General features: G+C 35.4%; 2 protein-coding genes and 1 long non-coding RNA gene across 7 annotated transcripts in view; 1 reads left to right on the top strand and 2 right to left on the bottom strand.

The window, feature by feature from the left end:
* The window catches only part of Adi1 (acireductone dioxygenase 1), a 322,358-nt gene that overhangs the window by 63,056 nt on the left and 240,012 nt on the right, over nt 1–19,290 (bottom strand). The window lies entirely within an intron of this gene.
* Nucleotides 12,074–16,321, top strand: LOC137233906 (uncharacterized). Its single transcript, XR_010947600.1, has 5 exons — nt 12,074–12,371; nt 12,448–12,685; nt 12,785–13,422; nt 13,581–13,698; nt 13,757–16,321. It is a non-coding gene; the product is annotated as an uncharacterized lncRNA (long non-coding RNA).
* Nucleotides 17,656–19,265, bottom strand: LOC137233905 (uncharacterized). The gene is made up of 2 exons (XM_067757445.1): nt 18,098–19,265; nt 17,656–18,030 (listed from the first exon to the last, which is right to left on the bottom strand). Exons 1-2 carry the CDS (start codon nt 18,417–18,419, stop codon nt 17,855–17,857), a joined length of 498 nt encoding a protein of 165 aa, XP_067613546.1. The 5' UTR covers nt 18,420–19,265; the 3' UTR covers nt 17,656–17,854.

The following is a 19,290-nucleotide window of genomic DNA, read 5'->3' as shown; positions in this document are numbered from 1 at the left end:
GCCAGTTCTTACGAGTCCTGCGCTCACGATAGATATATCCGGCGAACTGTGACAGCTTCCTACCATACGTGTGGGGGCATCTCCGTTTATTGTGAGGAACGTCGTTTCTTCTATTTGATTCGCCAACATCTCACCCCTACTGTCTGACTGCAATTTTTAATGCCATAGATCGTGAGTAAGGCGCTGATGTTAGGGCGGTATCCACTGGGGCAACATGAGGCAGGAAGGATGTAGATGTTGATGGTTTTTAGGTTTGCATCGCCTGACCGGACAGATAAGCCTTGACGTTCTAAGACACCGTCCCTGCTGCCGACGTCGGGATCAAATAAATGATATTGCACTGAGTGGTAAGATAAACGCGAGGCCGCCTCCATTTCCGCTCTCACGATCTTTTCTGTGGACATTATACCCAGAACAGGTCTGCAGAGCAGATCTTGCTGTGAGTTTAGTCTCTTGAATCGCGTAGACTACGGGACGCCCTTGGGCGTTTATAAAATTTACGTGGCCGTCGGGTTTTGGGATCAAGCCCCTCATATGGTGGGCTGAAAATATAACATTAGAATTAGAAACTAGAAATTTAGAAAACGAATTAGAATGGCTAAAAACTTTCTGGAAAAATATAGGTATGAACAGAGAGCCTACATTAGAGGATGTAAAAAACCCTACACCTACGGAGGAGGAAATATGTAGAATGATTAGAATGGTATTCCCCAATAGCCATTAAACGAAATTATAATAGCTTTAAAAAAAATTCCTTTAGTAAATAAATAAACAAAAAAATAAAATAAATAAATGTAAGGCGCGATAACCTCCGAAGAGATCTAAGGCCGAGCTTCTCTTCCAATTTGCGTCGTGCTCCTCTTGATTTTTCCCTACAAATTGGCCGGACGGGACCTACATGTTTTATGCCGACTCCGAACGGCATCTGCAAGGCAGATGAGTTTTCACTGAGAGCTTTTCATGGCAGAAATCCAATCGGAGCGCTTGCCAGACACTGCCGAGGGGCGACCCCGCTTAGAAAAATTTTCTTCTAATTGAAAAATCTTATTTCTAAAATTTTGATGTTGCTTTGCCCGGGAGTTGAACCCAGGGCATACGGTGTGATAGGCGGAGCACTCAAAAGAAAAACAAAATCTTTTTTTTAATTCCGAATTCATTTAATTAATTTCGAATTCCAAAATGTCTTGGTGGACAAGGATTGCGCACGGCATCATGATAGCGATAGCCGGATACGAGTTAGGGAAAGAAAACTCGGAATCAACGGAAAATAGAATAGTAACATATGAGCCACCACACCAAGTGGACACAAACATCACTCCAAACACTACAGATGTTTGGCTAGGCGCTTTAATATGCACGATAGGGCTATTAATCATTGCAATAGCCACTATATTCAGAAACTATATGAAATTCAAATATAGACAATTGAACGTGCAAGCACGCATCTACATTTTTTTCCTTCTCCTCCTAATTCACAAATATCCATTTCAGCACCCTACTATCCTAAACCAAACTCAAAGCAGAGGATTAGCAATAAATAATCCAAATAGTAAAAAAAAATGCAGCTTCATAGCCCTGCCCATATTAAATGGCATATCAAGAGTTTGCATAATTTCAAGAATGAAGAAAAGTCACAAGATAACCCATAAATATATATAAAGCGCTATATACATTTTGAAGGGTAAGACTAGTCCCGCTCGTTTTCATCTTATGATAGAAAAATTTTAGTGCAGAAATTTTTCTAGCAACCTGATTGTTGAGGAAATTATTGACTTAGGACAATATTCGACCAGGCTGAAATAAGCCGGCAATCCAGGACTTGAAAATGAAGAAAAACACAGTTGTCCTGAGGGACAAATTGGTGGAAAGTAATGAAATATTTACTGCAGTAGGCAAATTTTAAAAAGTTCTCTAAGATCTAATAATTGCACTAACCTAGAGGTAGTGAAAGTGACAAATACCGGTAAAACATTAATTAATTCTTCATAAATATCATGACGATTCTGTCTTGGTGGCCGCCACAGAAGTCGCATGACACACATAAGATCAAAAATATATTGTTGGAAAATACGAAAAATCTAAAAAGTATAAAGATATGAAAATTTTTGCATCCACTGTACCTTCCTTTTTACCCATTAGTTGAACTACTTCTAATACATGAGTATGCCAGTAAATGTTTCCTTCTGTTGTTTTCAGTTTCTCTTAGAAAAACATACTAATTGAATTTTCAATTATTATGAGCCAATGTTATGCTCATGAATTCTTAAATAATAAGTATAAATTGAACACATCATAAAACAAACAAACATAGATATGTAAAACTAAGTCGGAGTTTGCAAAGCTTCTCATTCGCAACGAAAAAGAAACTTTACAAAAACAAATCGACATAACACACAAATTAATATAGAGACAGAATGTCTCAATTGTGTTGTTAGTGTAGAAATGACATAAACTGAATTAAGCAAGGAAACAAATACGAGCAGGATTAGTGGCTAAGGCAACTGCAGTTTCACCGTGTGATTCGCGGTTCGAATCTCGGTGAAGCCTTTGATAACATTACGAAATTGCCTGATGATGATTACGTTTCGGTTTTCGAAATGGTACCATCGCAATATGCCAGTAAATGTTTCTTTCTTTGTTTTCAGTTTCTCTTAGAAAAGCATAATAACTGAATTTTCAATTATTATAAGCCGGTGTTAAGCTCATGAATTCTTAAATAATAAGTATTAACTCGAATATCCAACATGCATACCAGTGCTAAGGCAGATGCCTTTAGCTGGTCAGCCATATGAATCTCCCGCTGCTCACCCTCCAATTGGTCCCTAAGTGTTGCCTTTTGTTATAATTCATTTTATTCACCATCCAGGCAGATACCATTCTGTATTCTGTTTTAACCTAATGATGTTGAATTTTTCAGGGGCGCTTTTAAAAGCTTATTAATATTTGTTTGGATTTACAGTATCCAATGTTAACTTTGCATCAATATAAATCATATGTAGGTAATTTAGCGAGACTTGCTATTGCTTTTACACAATGGTTGTGTTATTGATATTAGAAAACAAGTAAGGAAGGCTAAGTTCGGGTGTAACCGAACATTACATACTCAGTTGAGAGCTGTGGAGACAAAGTAAGGGAAAATCACCATGTTGTAAAAAGAACCTAGGGTAACCCTGGAATGTGTTTGTATGACATGTGTATCAAATGGAAGGTATTAAAGAGTATTTTAAGAAGAAGTGGGCCTTAGTTCTATAGGTGGACGCCTTTTCGAAATATCGCCATAAAGGTGGACCAGGGGTGACTAGAATTTGTTTGTACGATATGGTATCAAATGAAAGGTGTTAATGAGTATTTTAAAAGGGCGTGGGCCTTAGTTCTATAGGTGGATGCCTTTTCGAGATATCGCCATAAACGTGGACCAGGGGTGACTCTAGAATTTGTTTGTACGTTATGGGTATCAAATGAAAGGTGTTAATGAGTATTTTAAAAGGGCGTGGGCCTTAGTTCTATAGGTGGATGCCTTTTCGAGATATCGCCATAAACGTGGACCAGGTGTGACTCTAGAATTTGTTTGTACGTTATGGGTATGAGTATTTTAAAAGGGCGTAGGCCTTAGTTCTATAGGTGGACGCCTTTTCGAAATATCGCCATAAAGGTGGACCAGGGGTGACTCTAGAATTTGTTTGTACTATATGGGTATCAAATGAAAGGTGTTAATGAGTATTTTAAAAGGGGTTGGGCCTTAGTTCTATAGGTGGATGCCTTTTCGAGATATCGCCATAAACGTGGACCAGGGGTGACTCTAGAATTTGTTTGTACGATATGGGTATCAAATGAAAGGTGTTAATGAGTATTTTAAAAGGACGTAGGCCTAAAAGGTGGACCATAAAGGTGGACCAGGGGCGACTCTAGAATTTGTTTGTACGATATAGGTATCAAATGAAAGGTGTTAATGAGTATTTTAAAAAGGAGTGGGCCTTAGTTCTATGTGTGGACGCCTTTTCGAGATATCGCCATAAACGTGGACCAGGGGTGACTCTAGAATTTGTTTGTACGATATGGGTATCAAATGAAAGGTGTTAATGAGTATTTTAAAAGGACGTAGGCCTTGGTTCTATAGGTGGACGCCTTTTTGAAATATCGCCATAAAGGTGGACCAGGGGCGACTCTAGAATTTGTTTGTACTATATGGGTATCAAATGAAAGGTGTTAATGAGTATTTTAAAAGGGAGTGGGCCTTAGTTCTATAGGTGGACGCCTTTTCGGAATATCGTTATAAAAGTGGACCAGGGTTGACTCTACAATGCGTTTGTACAATATGGGTATCAAACGAAAGGTGTTAATAAGTGTTTTAAAAGGGAGTGGGCCTTAGTTCTATAGGTGGACGCCTTTTCGGAATATCGTTATAAAAGTGGACCAGGGGTGACTCTAGAATGCGTTTGTACAATATGGGTATCAAATGAAAGGCGTTAATGAGTATTTTAAAAGGGCGTGGGCCTTAGTTCTATAGGTGGACGCCTTTTCGAAATATCGCCATAAAGGTGAACCAGGGGCGACTCTAGAATTTGTTTGTACGATATGGGTATAAAATGAAAGGTGTTAATGAGTATTTTAAAAAGGAGTGGGCCTTAGTTCTATGTGTGGACGCCTTTTCGAGATATCGCCATAAACGTGGACCAGGGGTGACTCTAGAATTTGTTTGTACTATATGGGTATCAAATGAAAGGTGTTGATGAGTATTTTAAAAGGGAGTGGGCCTTAGTTCTATAGGTGGATGCCTTTTCGAGATATCGCCATAAACGTTGACCAGGGGTGACTCTAGAATTTGTTTGTACGATATGGGTATCAAATGAAAGGTATTAATGAGTATTTTAAAAAGGAGTGGGCCTTAGTTCTATATGTGGACGCCTTTTCGAGATATCGCCATAAAGGTGGACCAGGGGTGACTCTAGAATTTGTTTGTACTATATGGGTATCAAATGAAAGGTGTTGATGAGTATTTTAAAAGGGAGTGGGCCTTAGTTCTATAGGTGGATGCCTTTTCGAGATATCGCCATAAACGTGGACCACGGGTGACTCTAGAATGTGTTTGTACGATATGGGTATCAAATTAAAGGTATTAATGAGGGTTTTAAAAGGGAGTGGCCCTTAGTTGTATATGTGAAGAATTTTTCGCGATATCGACCAAAATGTGGACCAGGGTGATCCAGAACATCATCCGTCGGGTACCGCTAATTTATTTATATATGTAATACCACGAACAGTATTCCTTCCAAGATTCCAAGGGCTTTTGATTTCGCCCTGCAAAACTTCTTCATTTTCTTCTACTTAATATGGTAGGTGTCACACCAATTTTGCCAAGTTTTTTTCTAAAGTTATATTTTGCGTCAATAGACCAATACAATTACCATGTTTCATCCCTTTTTTCGTATTTGGTATATAATTATGGCATTTTTTTCATTTTTCGTAATTTTCGATATCGAAAAAGTGGGCACGGTCATAGTCGGATTTCGGCCATTTTTTACACCAATACAAAGTGAGTTCAGATAAGTACGTGAACTGAGTTTAGTAAAGATATATCGATTTTTGCTCAAGTTATCATGTTAGAGGCCGAGCGGAAGGACAGACGGTCGACTGTGTATAAAAACTGGGCGTGGCTTCAACCGATTTCGCCCTTTTTCACAGAAAATAGTTATCGTCCTAGAATCTAAGCCTCTACCAAATTTCACAAGGATTGGTAAATTTTTGTTCGACTTATGGCATTAAAATTATCCTAGACAAATTAAATGAAAAAGGGCGGAGCCACGCCCATTTTGAAATTTTCTTTTATTTTTGTATTTTGTTGCACCATATCATTACTGGAGTTGAATGTTGACATAATTTACTAATTCACTGTAAAGATATTAACTTTTCTTTTAAAATTTGAATTTAAAAAGTTTTTTTAGAAAGTGGGCGTGGTCGTTCTCCGATTTTGCTAATTTTTATTAAGCAGACATATAGTAATAAGAGTAACGTTCCTGCCAAATTTCATCATGATATCTTCAACGACTGCCAAATTACAGCTTGCAAAACTTCTAAATTACCTTCTTTTAAAAGTGGGCGGTGCCACGCCCATTGTCCAAAATTTTAATAGTTTTCTATTCTGCGTCATAAGTTCAACTCACCTACCAAGTTTCATCGCTTAATCCATATTTGGTAATGAATTATCGCACTTTTTCGATTTTTCGAAATTTTCGATATCGATAAAGTGGGCGTGGTTATTGTCCGATATCGTTCATTTTAAATAGCGATCTGAGATGAGTGCCCAGGAACCTACATACCAAATTTCATCAAGATACCTCAAAATTTACTCAAGTTATCGTGTTAACGGACAGACGTACGGACGGACGGACGGACATGGCTCAATCGAATTTTTTTTCGATACTGATGATTTTGATATATTGAAGTCTATATCTATCTCGATTCCTTTATACCTGTACAACCAACCGTTATCCAATGAAAGTTAATATACTCTGTGAGCTCTGCTCAACTGAGTATAAAATTGTAGGGTTTACAAACGGCGCTGGTTACTAGGACATGTTTCTGAATTTCACGTCTTCATCAGCTAGCTTTTCGGGAGCTGAGCATTGATCCCGAATCTCCAACATTTATACCAGTGCTAACGAAGATGCCTTTAGCTGGTCAGCCATATGAATGTCACGCTACTCACCCTCCAATTGGTCTCTAAGTGTGGCCTTTTGGATTAATTCATTTTATTCACCATGCAGGCAGATACCATTCTGGATTCTGTTTTAACCTAATGTAACTGTAAATCCAAACAAATGTTAATCAACTTTTAAAAGCGCGCCTGAAAAATTCAAAACGAATTATAACAAAAGGCAGCACTTATAGACCAGTTGGAGGGTGAGCAGCGGGACATTCATATGGCTGAGCAGCTAAAGGCATCTGCCTTAGCACTGGTATAAATGTTGGAGATTCGAGTTCAATGCTCAGCTCCCGAAAAGCTAGCTGATGAAGAAGTGAAATTCAGAAACATATCCTAGTAACCAGCACCGTTTGTAAACCCTACAATTTTTTTCTAATATCAATAACACAACCATTGTGTAAAAGCAATAGAGCAATTCTCGGTAAATTACCTACATATAATAAGTATAAATTGAACACACCATTAAACAAACAAACATAAATACGTTGAACTGAGCCCGAGTTTACAAAGCTTCTCATTCGCAAAGAAAAAGAAATTTTACAAAAACAAATCTACATAACACACAAATTAATATAGAGACAGAATGTCTCAATTGTGTTGTTAGTGTAGAAATGAGATAAACTGAATTAAACAAGGAAACAAATACAAGCAGGATAGCCTAGTGGTTAAGGCAACTGCAGTTTCACCGTGTGATTCGCGGTTCGAATCTCGGGGAAACCTATGAAATTGCCTGACGATGATTACGTGGCGGTTTCTGAAATGGTACCATCGCAATATGCCAGTAAAAGTTTCTTTCTTTTTTTTCAGTTTCTCTTAGAATAACATAATAATTGAATTTTCAATTATTATAAGCCGGTGTTAAGCTCATGAATGTTTAAATAAAAAGTATAAATTGAACACGCCATTAAGTAAACCGACATAAATATATAAAACTGAGCCCGAGTTTACAAAGCTTCTCATTCGCAACGAAAAAGAAACTTTACAAAAACAGATCTACATAACACACAAATTAATATAGAGACAGAATGTCTCAATTGTGTTGTTAGTGTAGAAATGAGACAAACTGAATTGGGAAAGGAAACAAATACAAGAAGTAGAGCCTAGTGGTTACGGCAACTGCAGTTTCACCGTGTGATTCGCGCTTCGAATCTGGGTGAAACCTTTGATTACATTACGAAATTGTCTGATGATGATTACGTGGCGGTTGTCGAAATGGTACCATCGCAATTTGCTAGTAAATGATTCGTTCTTTTTCAGTTTCTCTTAGAAAAACATAATAATTGAATTTTCAATTATTATAAGCCGGCGTTAAGCTCGTGAATTCTTAAATAATAAGTATAAATTGAACATACCATTAAACAAACAAACATAAATATGTAAAACTGAGCCCGAGTTTACAAAGCTTCTCATTCGCAAAGAAAAAGAAATTTTACAAAACCAAATCTACATAATACACAAATTAATATAGAGACAGAATGTCTCAATTGTGTTGTTAGTGTAGAAATGAGATAAACTGAAATAAGCAAGGAAACAAATACAGGCAGGATAGCCTAGTGGTTAAGGCAACTGCAGTTTCACCGTCTGATTCGTGGTTCGAATCTCGGTGAAACCTTTGATAACATTACGAAATTGCCTGATGATGATTATGTGGCGGTTTTTGAACTGGTACCATCGCAATATGCCAGTAAATGTTTCTTTCTTTGTTTTCAGTTTCTCCTGGAAAAACATAGTAATTGAATTTTCAATTATTATAAGCCGGTGTTAAGCTCATTAATTCTTAAATAATTAGTATAATCTCGAATCTCCAACATTCATACCAGTGCTATGACAGATGCCTTTAGTTGCTCAGCCATATTGTACAAAGTATACTTTTAGATTTTAAAAGAAAATGGTTTTTGTTGGCGCTAATGTTCAGCGCTGACATCAGATTCATAAATCTTCTTTATTGAATAAATTTGGTCCTATTTATACAAAAGTTCTTAACCTATACATATATACATTCTTACATTAATAATTACATACTAGAGGTGCATGACTCAATAGTGAGGAATGCTTTGTTAGCGAATTATTATATTGACTTACATATTGTCAATATGATTCCTACTTGAGCAAGTTGGGTATGACGCATTAATGCATTAGGTGACTTGGTGAACGCGAATGAACTTATGGCAGTTACCTGGGTCAATGAACGTATGTTTGTAATGTTAAGCTTGTTTGAAGTGAGGTGAATTCCACGCGATGCTACACCATCGGCCTTTTAAGTGAGTGTATATAATTTTATGCTTAATTATAGACGGCCACTCCAATGGCACTGTGATAAGCGTGCCGTGTTGTTTCATTTTTCGTTGAATGACCCCGTCAACTTGCTTGGTGTTACCAAATATTTTTTTTTGCATTCAGTCGTAATTTATGTCATAGTGGTAACTTGATATTATAAGTTTACATGTTTTCTTTTTGCTTTTATTCGTTTGCGTTTGCTTTACATACTATGCCCGTTATGCTCATTCTCGCTTTTTCATAATAAGCTGACTTTTGCTATTTTTTTGTTTTCGTATATTTACTATGATTACTAATTTTTTGCACATCCGACCCTTAAGAGCGTCGATTCACTTAAAAATCGGCATGTGTTTACGAATTAGCGTTTGTGAATTAATGGTAACTGGATACCAATATGAATTGTTTGCTTTTTGTTTTCTCATTTTTATTGACGAGTAAATTGGAATGCTATTGTTGAAACTGTTTCTTTTTTTGGTTTTTGATTATTAGTTACTATCAGGTGTTTTATATTGTTTTTAGCCTATTCTTATGCACAATTATTTCCTTATTTTGTATATTGGTTAAAGTAGAAATATTTCCTATTACTATTTTCTAATCTATTGGGGGTTTGAAGTAAAAATATTTTCTACTATTATTTTCTATTCTATTTTGGACTTAGAATAAAAGATTTTTTAGTTGTATTTTTGCGATCAGTTCGATTATGTACTTGTATTTTTTGAGTAGGCTAGTCTGATCTAATATTTCCTGGTACAAATAAAGATTTATTTTACCTTTCGCCCGACGTTTCGCTGAATATTTCAGCCTCTTCAGGGGCTACACTATTTATATTTTCAAATAAATAAAGAAATAAAATGTCACAACCCATAGGAGTTAACATGAAAACATTAAATTACACTTACAACAATATAGGACAATATGAACATACACATAAATGTAAAAAATCGGTACCACCCTGCGTGGTAGTCTTGTCAATAAATCTTTATTTGTACCAGGAAATATTAGATCAGACTAGCCTACTCAAAAAATACAAGTAAAAGATTTTTTTCTATTAGTATATCCTATTCTACCGGTGGCTAAAGTAAAAATATTTTTCCTATTGTGTAAAATTATGACTTCTTGAATTGTGAGGTTTTCTTAAATGAGACCCAGTCGCCTAAATATTTATATTTATTTCTAATAACTAATAGTGATAAATGAGTTATTCATGTAATATGGAATGATCTATTTTTTTCTGTTGTTTTCTTGATTTTTTCTTCATACGAGGTGTGAAATTTGTAATTTAATTGCATAGAATAGAGGGGTTGCAGACGGAAGAACGCGGTAGCTATGTATTGGTAGTAATTCTATTAATGGGTAAGTGGAAGGTACAGTGGATGCAAAAATTGTTCGTATCTTTAAATGTTATTGTTATAATTTCGATATTTTCTCTATTTTCCAGCAATTTCTTTGGTCTTATTTGTCATGCGATTTCTGCGGCGGCCACCAAGACAGAATCGTCATGACTTTTATGAAGAGTTATTTTATTTTTACCGGGATTGTCACATGCACAACCTCTTGGGTTAGTGCAATTATTTGATCTTTGAGAACTTGGGTACCAATTATTATTTTATAAATTCGCCTACTGCAGTAAATATTCAATTCTTAATAACCAATTTGTCCCTCAGGACAACTGTGTTTCTCCTTATAAATTTCATGTCCTGGATTTCCGGCATTTCTTGTATGCCTGGTCGAATATTGCCCTAAGTCAATAACTTCCTCAACAATCTGGTTGCTTGATAATTTTCTACGCTACCATTTTTCTATCTATATAGCGCTTTAACATATATATATAGGTTCTCTTTGTGACTTTTCTTCATTTTTGTTGTTAATATTGGCTGGTTGTGAAAAAAAAAATTTTTTTTTTCAATGTCCACTGACGCAAATTTTACCAGGGCTGTTTTATAAATCTTTTCCTTTGACAGCCTTCAAGGTTGTTATTTTGATAACTTCCATGGAAACTATTACTTTGAAGTATGCAAATTATTGATTTGTCATTAAATTTGGGTAAGTCTAATGAAATTATTGATTTGTCATTAAATTTGGGCAAGTCTAATGAAGCTGCCTTTAAGGTTGTTTGCGACATTTTGAGGGTTAATAATTGAATTGTTTATCGCTCTTCCTCAGCTTTGGGTTTGGTACTAAAAATAGAGTTCTTTAGATACGAGTTTGAACGAGTTTTTGTTGCCTATATTTGAATTTCATATAATTTTTTAGCGCCATAGCTATTGTGACGATCAAAAGCACGAATACGCACATTGTAACAGCTAATCAAACATCTGGAACGTTTGGCGAGTTTTTTGTATCTATTTCTGTCCGAGTTTACAAAGCTTCTCATTCGCAACGAAAAAGACACTTTACAAAAGCAAATCTACATAACACACAAATTAATATAAAGACAGAATGTCTCAATTGTGTTGTTAGTGCAGAAATGAGATAAATGAATTAAACAAGGAAACAAATACAAGCAGGATAGCCTAGTGGTTAAGGCAACTGCAGTTTAACTGAGCCCGAGTTTACAAAGCTTCTCACTCGCAACGAAAGAGAAACTTTACAAAAACAAATTTACATAACACACAAATTAATATTGTAACGAATATGAGTGACACCAGGTGATACTCACATCCCTACTCTGATGCTAAGAAATGAAGTCACAACAACAATAAAGCAGACAGTCACTTGTATCTACATAAACGAATAAAACATTATATCTACACATATGCACGTACACGCAGCAGAGAAGAGATGCTCCCAAAAGTATGCAATTGTAATTGTTGAAGTGTCGCTCACAAATACACGCATATGAGAAGCTATATACGTGCATCTGTAGTTATAATTATATGGCGGCAACTAAGTAAATTCTGGAAGCGCCTAGAAGATGCCACGAGGAAATCAAATAGTAGGCGCCTTCTATTCTAAGCGAGCACGAAAAGAACACTCGCTTATTCATCGAATTACATTCAAAGCAACAACACTAACTCGGTTATTTTATCCAGTCCTCGCGAAGTCGGCTAATCTATAACCGAGTTGAGAGGTAGTGTTGAAAATAGAAAAAATTGCGCTATTGTGAATGAAGTTTAAAATACACCAAGGAAATTTTTTGACATATAGAACTATCGCAGCCAACTTCACTCAAAAAGCGCATAACAAAACAAAACAAAAGACACCAGAAATTGTGTAAACATTTAATTGTACATTAAAATACCCGCAAGCCAAGCTTTTATTTGGTGGAAATACATTTTTTTTGAACAGCTACCTATTTGGAAGATATTTTAATTTCATCGTACAGGTGTTAAATTATATCCCGTCGATGTTTTTAGTTGTTGTAGTTGAATGTGTAATGTGGAGTACGTAGGTGAGTATAAATTAAATTATTGAATTTTAATTTTGTGCTGTTTATATAATAAATCATTTGTTTTTACTTTTTACAGGTTACTTATTGTATTGTCTACACGCCACTTTGGTACCCTCACCCATCGTGGCTCGTTATGCATGAACGTAACATGGTTGGCTGTTTTTGTTTTAGATGTGGTTTGGTTGCGTACCAGCGTTAATTATGATTGGTGGCCTTGGAGTTAAGTTACGGTGATTTTCGATATATTTTATGCTTTAACACTGATAACAGCAAGAAATGCAGCATTTGCCGCACTGCGATATTCTACTGGCAGAGTAAGTATATCTTTATACCGTGGGCAAGGCGATTCATGATAGGTGCGGAATAAAATACTAAAACAACTCGCCTAATTTTCAAAATCTCATTCTTTTCAGCTGCCATATGTGGCACGCATTTTAATTGGCGCATTTCAATGATTGGCATCAAAATGCGCAAATGCATTGTTAGTGCAATCTATCGCAAATCGTTGGAAGCACGCGTTTTCAAAAATCCACCTCCTGAAATACTGAATCTTATGTCCACAGATTTCCATTCATTCTGGAATGAATTCTGGAAGGTACAGCCTTTCACTACACTTTACTTACTCTACACACAATTGGACGCAGCATTTTTAGCCGGTCTTACATTTGGCATTATTCTTATACCCATAAATCGTTGGATTGGACGTTATCCACGTTGTCTCATGCCACAAGTGAAACTATAAGTGATGCAAAGCAAATCAAGGTACATGCGTGGGAATATGTATTCATTGAAAAAATATGTGCCTGTCGCAAGAGGAAGTGGGTTTTTTAAAGAAACACATATTTGGACGCGCTTTGTGTTTACTTTTGGGCTACCCCACCTGTATTGATGTCCTTTCTGAGTCATGGTAACTCATCTAAGTTGAATGAAAAATAATGTAATGGAGATGCAATCAGCGTATTTTGAACATGAAAATGGCGTAAAAAATTATAATGATTAAAATCAGCAGCCAATTTTTCGTTTATAGAGTGTCAACTTGAATGTGAAAAAGGTATGGAATATAAGCTTAGATTAGAGTTGCTGCATATATATTCGGTTGCATTTGAGCTAAAACTCATTTGTGGTACCACAGAACATTTTAGACTCTCTGAATCAAACTTTTTTAATAAAGATTTTGTGTACCAGTGATATATATTTAAATTTTTTTAGGGCGATTTGGTATGTCTTGAAGGTCCTGTTGGCGGTGGCAAAAGTATTTTAATCGAAGCTATAGTGGCAAGTGTGAATTGTACATCGGATACAGTATGCGTGCACGAGCTGTCTTCAGGTATTCAATACTAACTTCGATTTGGTTTCCGCAGTTTATTTCATGTTTCTCGATTCAGGTTTCGGTTATGTGCCACAAACGACTTGGCTACAGCGCGGCACAATACGCGACAACATCAGTTGGGGGAATGTTTTTGATGAACAACAATACAGAGCCGTCTTATATGCATGTGAGTTGACTGAAGGCTTGGAATTGCTGGGCACTTGTTGCTATCATAATAAAAAAAGTATGTCGATTAGAATACGTCGGTCGCTATTGTCGTGTAAACATGGTTTCAGAAAATTTTATAAAACATCTTATTTCATAAATTGTTTGAACTACTACTACTTATAAATTTTATTCAAAAACGCCATATCTCAGAATTTGTTTCATATGAAAATGTATTTCATTCGCGCTCAGATAAGGTTTTTGATACAAATTCTGAGCATTTTTAAAACAAATTCTCAGATATAGTTTTATTTAATAAAATTTATAAGTAGTAGTAGTTCAAACAATTAATGAAATAAGACGTTTTTATACCTTTCATGAAAATGAAATGGTATATTAATTTCGTCGCGAAACCCAAAATTGTAAGTCCTTAAAGGAAAATAGATAGACCCACCATTAAGTATACCTTAATAATCAGAATGAAGAGCTGAGTTGATTTAGCCATGTCCGTCTGTCTGTTTGTCCGTCTGTCTGTTTGTATCCAAACTAGTCCCTCAATTTTTGAGATATCTTGATAAAATTTGGTGAGCGGGTGTACTTGGATGTCCGATTAGACATTTTTCGGAACCGGCCGGATCGGACCACTATAGCATAGATATATAGAGGATTTTTGTCATATCTTACTCAATTTAACAGATTGAAGCTTCATACTTCACCATATAATTTCGTATATTGCCCATATTGTAGCCTGAAAAAATTGATGAGATCGGTCGTATATATAGTATATATCCCCCACAGTCGATTGTTCAGATAAGAAGCCTTTCGTAATTACTGCCCTATTTTAAGAGCAAGAGGCTTCAAATTTCAAAGAATGCTTACGTATATAGCATATATTGTTGTCTGAAAAAATCATAGAGATCGGTTGTATATATAATATATATCTCATACAACCGATTGTTCAGATAAGAAACTTTTCGCAGTTTCTACCCCTTCTTTACGGCTAGAAGCTTCAAAATTCATCAAATAGTTACGTTTACGTCATATATTTTTGAAATACGTGATTCGTAGTCATAGTTTTTACATGCAGACCACAAAAAACGTGAAGCTTTGCATTCTCACACAAAGTACCTACCTATTTTTTATTTTATATTTATCTTAAAAATCGTTTAGGTATGTAGATCTGTTCACTATATATTTCTTATCTTATACATCCGGAGATTACGAACGGGATAAGATTATTGTTCAGCCCCACTCATGAAAGGTATGAACTCTTGCGCACAGCCGAAGACAGTCCCGTCCTTACTTGTTTATTTTAATTTTCTGATACCATGTTTACACGAAAATAGCGACCGACGTATTAGAACACGTTTTTAGTTAGAACCAATACAGAAAACATTTCGGGATGGTTTGAAAATTTGTGTATTAATGAGTTTATTCGAAATCGGGTGGTCATGTAAACATTTTCATTACTTCCACTACTTCAACAGTGTGCTACAGTCCAATTTAGATTACTTTAACTTGCATATCTGTATATTTTACTTGTGAACCAAACTTATGTTTAATTATTAGAGTAATATCGATTAAGTTTTTTGGACTTTATGAAATTTGTTGAACTGAATACCTTTTTCTTAAGCTTAGTTTTACTTTCAAAAAAGTTGAATCGAATTTTCAACAAATTTCGTCACTTAAATACTTCTTTTTTATTTCCGATATTTCAAGAAAAAGCTTCTAAGAACTTTGCAAACCCATCTCAAAAACGTTTTCAAAAATTTGGGAAAATTTTACCTAAATTTGAACTTTTTATTCGGGGTTCTTAGAACCTTTTTGAGTATACAGTTTCGTAGCCTTTTCAATTTTAGTATAACAAAGTACAAGTTTTATTTTTATTTCGCATTGATTTTTGAGTATTTTTTTTACCGAAAAGTCTTTAAAATTTTCTTTCAAAAAAAAAACTGTTTCACAATTTGTATAGAAGAAAATCTCAAACACCCTTCAAAAAACTTCAAAAATCAACGAGAATTTTTAGAGACCTATAGCATGCATGTCCTTTGTTATACTAAAATTGATTTTGCTACAAAATTGTATACTCCAAAAATGCATAGAACCATAAATAAGAAGTTCAAAATTTCGGTAAATTTTTGCGTTTTTCGAAAACGCTTTCGATACTGTTTTTCATAGCTTCAGTTAAAAAAAATCATGGAAGTTTTTTCGTGTAGTATCGGAAATAAAAAAAGTATTTAACTGACGAAATTTATTAAGAATTGAGACTGCTATTTTTCTGTTCGCAGGTGTAAGTTCATTATCAAAATGTTTGATGTTTATTAATCTTAAAAACGTGTGCATAAAACACTGCCTTTCATTTTAAATTGCTTTATAAGTTAGGAAATTGAAGTACAAATTAATTTTAATTTCTACTAGAAGTATGATATGTTTAAACGGTTGTTTTTTATGAAATTGGTAGTTTTGAAAAAATTAAAAAAAGATAGGATCCGTAAATTGCCTTATATTTTATGAAATTGAAGAACGAATTAATTTAAAAAATTACTAAATGTATGAAATGTTTATGCTGTTATGTTATGTTGTTATGAAAGAAAGTGAATAAAACGATTGAAAAGTTGCCTTAAAATTTAGCTTTTTTTTGTTTAAAAACACATTCTATATACAGATGAACCGTTTCTTTGCAGAGTGTCACAAGTACACTTTTCTATGTATCGAATTATTTAGATTGATTATAAACAACCGGTAGAGGTAGGTTACTCTATGTAGAGTTCAGTCTGGATTATAAACATGTTCAATTTTACGATTATTTTATTATCAACTGGACTCATATGTCAGTATTATTATTAACAAAAAAACTAAAAAAGAAATTTCATATTTTTGCCAATGATTTAGTTAAATTTTATTCGAATACGGTTTTAAGAATGCTTGCTTGAATGGAAATAACTGTAGCTTACCAAAATTGCAATGATTTCGAAAATGTACTTGTGCCAATTTTAATAAACGGTTCAAATATTGTATCCACATTAGAGATATGCGCCGCCGATAAACGCCGCCGCCGTGGTGGACAGTCGAACTAGTACGAAAACTGAAGCTACGCGGTCATCCATAATGAGCTCTTATAACATAAGGCCGGAAAACAACAGTTCACATCTATCAACTTTCATTCTAAAATATCGTTTTGATTTAACGAAGACTATTGAAATCAATGTTGTGAACACAAACGTCTGCAAACTTTGGTCTACATTTTAAAAATTTGATCCAGGGTCCTTGTAAAATTTTAATTATGTAGATGCGCCGAGGATTATACGATACCCATGTCGCAATGACATCCACTTAGACTTGATATGATTTCGAGGGCGGCATCCTTGGCCGAATAGTCACTCCCTAACGTTTCAAGGTGCTTCTTTGGTGTAGCTCGGAAGTATAGCTCGACAGAAGCATCCGTTGGAAAGTCTTCGGAGCTACACCAAGAGCTTCTAGGACAGTGACGTCGACGAAGGTATGTGTTCGAAGTCGCAGTCCTATAGCCTCCGTGCTGTCATATGGTGTGAGGGTCAGGTGTGGTAGCGACTGGTGGTCGGGATTGCTACTGTTCGCACATCGGGAATTGTAGCTCCTAAAAACAGCCGAAAAATCTGGAGGCTACATGTGCCACTAGAGGCATGAGTATTAAAAGACCATTAATAGCAACCGTAAGTCGCCCGGGCAATCCCTCCGCAAGGAGCTACTCCGTAAACCTCTAATCCACATATACTTACGTAGTTCCTAACTAATTTTAATCTCTTATTTAAATAATTATAGGGGACTGCATTTATTACAGCTTATATAATGTTAATTAGTTTTATTTTCTGCTTATAATTTTTGATTCATAACCCATTAGTTTAACAGCAAGATAACTTTAAAATACACTTGACGAATGCGTTAAGGGCTGGTGAAAACTGGCAGGATTTTCAAAATTAATTTTATAAAATATATTGTTGCAACTCATACATATTAAATGTTGCTGTGTTTACTGTGAATAATATAAAATATCAATGCTACCACATTGTAGAAATATAAGACAACGTCGCTCCTCGCAATCCAACTGTATGCAATCTATATTAGTCGCATATGCGCATAGCTGGTGTATACCGTACTCACAATTATTAGCCTTTTCAAACTCAGTTGTATTCGATTCCGAGAAAGCTATAAGTAGGAAAATATACTCGTCATATATATAAAAAACTTTATTTTAATATAGCATACCAAGTACCTACAACCAAAGCAAAGATAATTGTGGATACCGTGAAGATATGCAGCCATTGTCCTGTAATTAACTCCATTTCGCCCTTTAATAAATGGTGCAAAAAGTCCAAATTATCCGCCGTTACTTGGTCAGATACGAGCGTATAACGTTCACTTTCCCACGAGCAGTTGAATATATTTCTATCATCAAACGTTATATCACAACGCTGTAAAAGTATGGTTACACTTCGACCTATATCTGGCACATCGCGATACATTTCCAATGTAAGTGCCTTTTCACTTGCTACGTAACGTATACAGCTAAATCCTACATTGGGTGCAGGAGCCATACAACGTACGCCACCTCCAGCATCATTTAGCTAGTCAACTGCATGTATTGATTTTACCGAACTAAAATAATAAACCTGACCGCTTCGCATAAGTAACAAAGCATTCATTTCTAGTATGAATATATCGTTCACAATTTCTCCCAATAGCAACGGCAAGCGCACCTTGGTCAAATTGATTTTATTTGTACGTCGCGCTCTTTTGAATACAAAATTAAACAAATATTCATCATTCCATGTTACAAAAACCGTCTTTCCAGCTTCTGTACCATGATTGGTTAAGACAAGCGGCTGGAATAGTGTATCATTGTCAATAGATCACAGCAGCTTTTCGAATTCCTTGTCATCAGCATCTTCCCCAACAACCTCATCTATGTCCATTGGCAGTATGGGTGGCCCCTGTAATGTTCTTTCACATTCTGCTATTACCAAACGTTGTGAATCACTGATTATTTACTAAAATTCGTCGTCTTCGCATATAAAATCATCCTCGTTATCGGACATTGCAGTAATATAAATAACAAAGAAAACGTCAATAATAAACAACAGATGATTTTGACAGCTGAAATGTTACCAGTGTTGTTAAATACCTGCAGGGAAATTTTAACCGAGTTTGGCGTTCTTTTCGCACTCGCTTAGAATAGAACGCGGCTAGTATAAAAGCACCAGCGGTAGAGGCGCTATAATCAGTTTCGACTCAGACGCTATCTAGCGGGCAATAGCAGTATTATTTTGGAAGAGTTTCATTTGAGCTATCAATCAGTTTGGTTATTAAGCCAGCTAGTAGCAAAGTATAAGTGTTATTGTGAAGTACTTTAATAAAGGCCATTTCCGCAGTTTACCAGTAAATGTTTCCTTCTTGGTTTTCAGTTTC

This window comes from Eurosta solidaginis, chromosome 5 (genome assembly GCF_040869045.1).
Source record: "Eurosta solidaginis isolate ZX-2024a chromosome 5, ASM4086904v1, whole genome shotgun sequence".
In the NCBI taxonomy this organism is placed as follows: Eukaryota; Metazoa; Arthropoda; class Insecta; order Diptera; family Tephritidae; genus Eurosta; species Eurosta solidaginis.
Note: the sequence above shows the minus strand (reverse complement) of the source record. Positions and strands in the feature narration are given on the sequence as shown.

What these genes read in the sequence shown, in the direction of transcription:
- LOC137233905 (XM_067757445.1), bottom strand. Translation starts at nt 18,419, where the DNA reads ATGGCTCCTGCACCCAATGTAGGATTTAGCTGTATACGTTACGTAGCA. An exon ending in TATCTTTGCTTTGGTTGTAG is followed by an intron (nt 18,031 to 18,097) that starts GTACTTGGTATG and finishes TCCTACTTATAG; the next exon opens with CTTTCTCGGAATCGAATACA.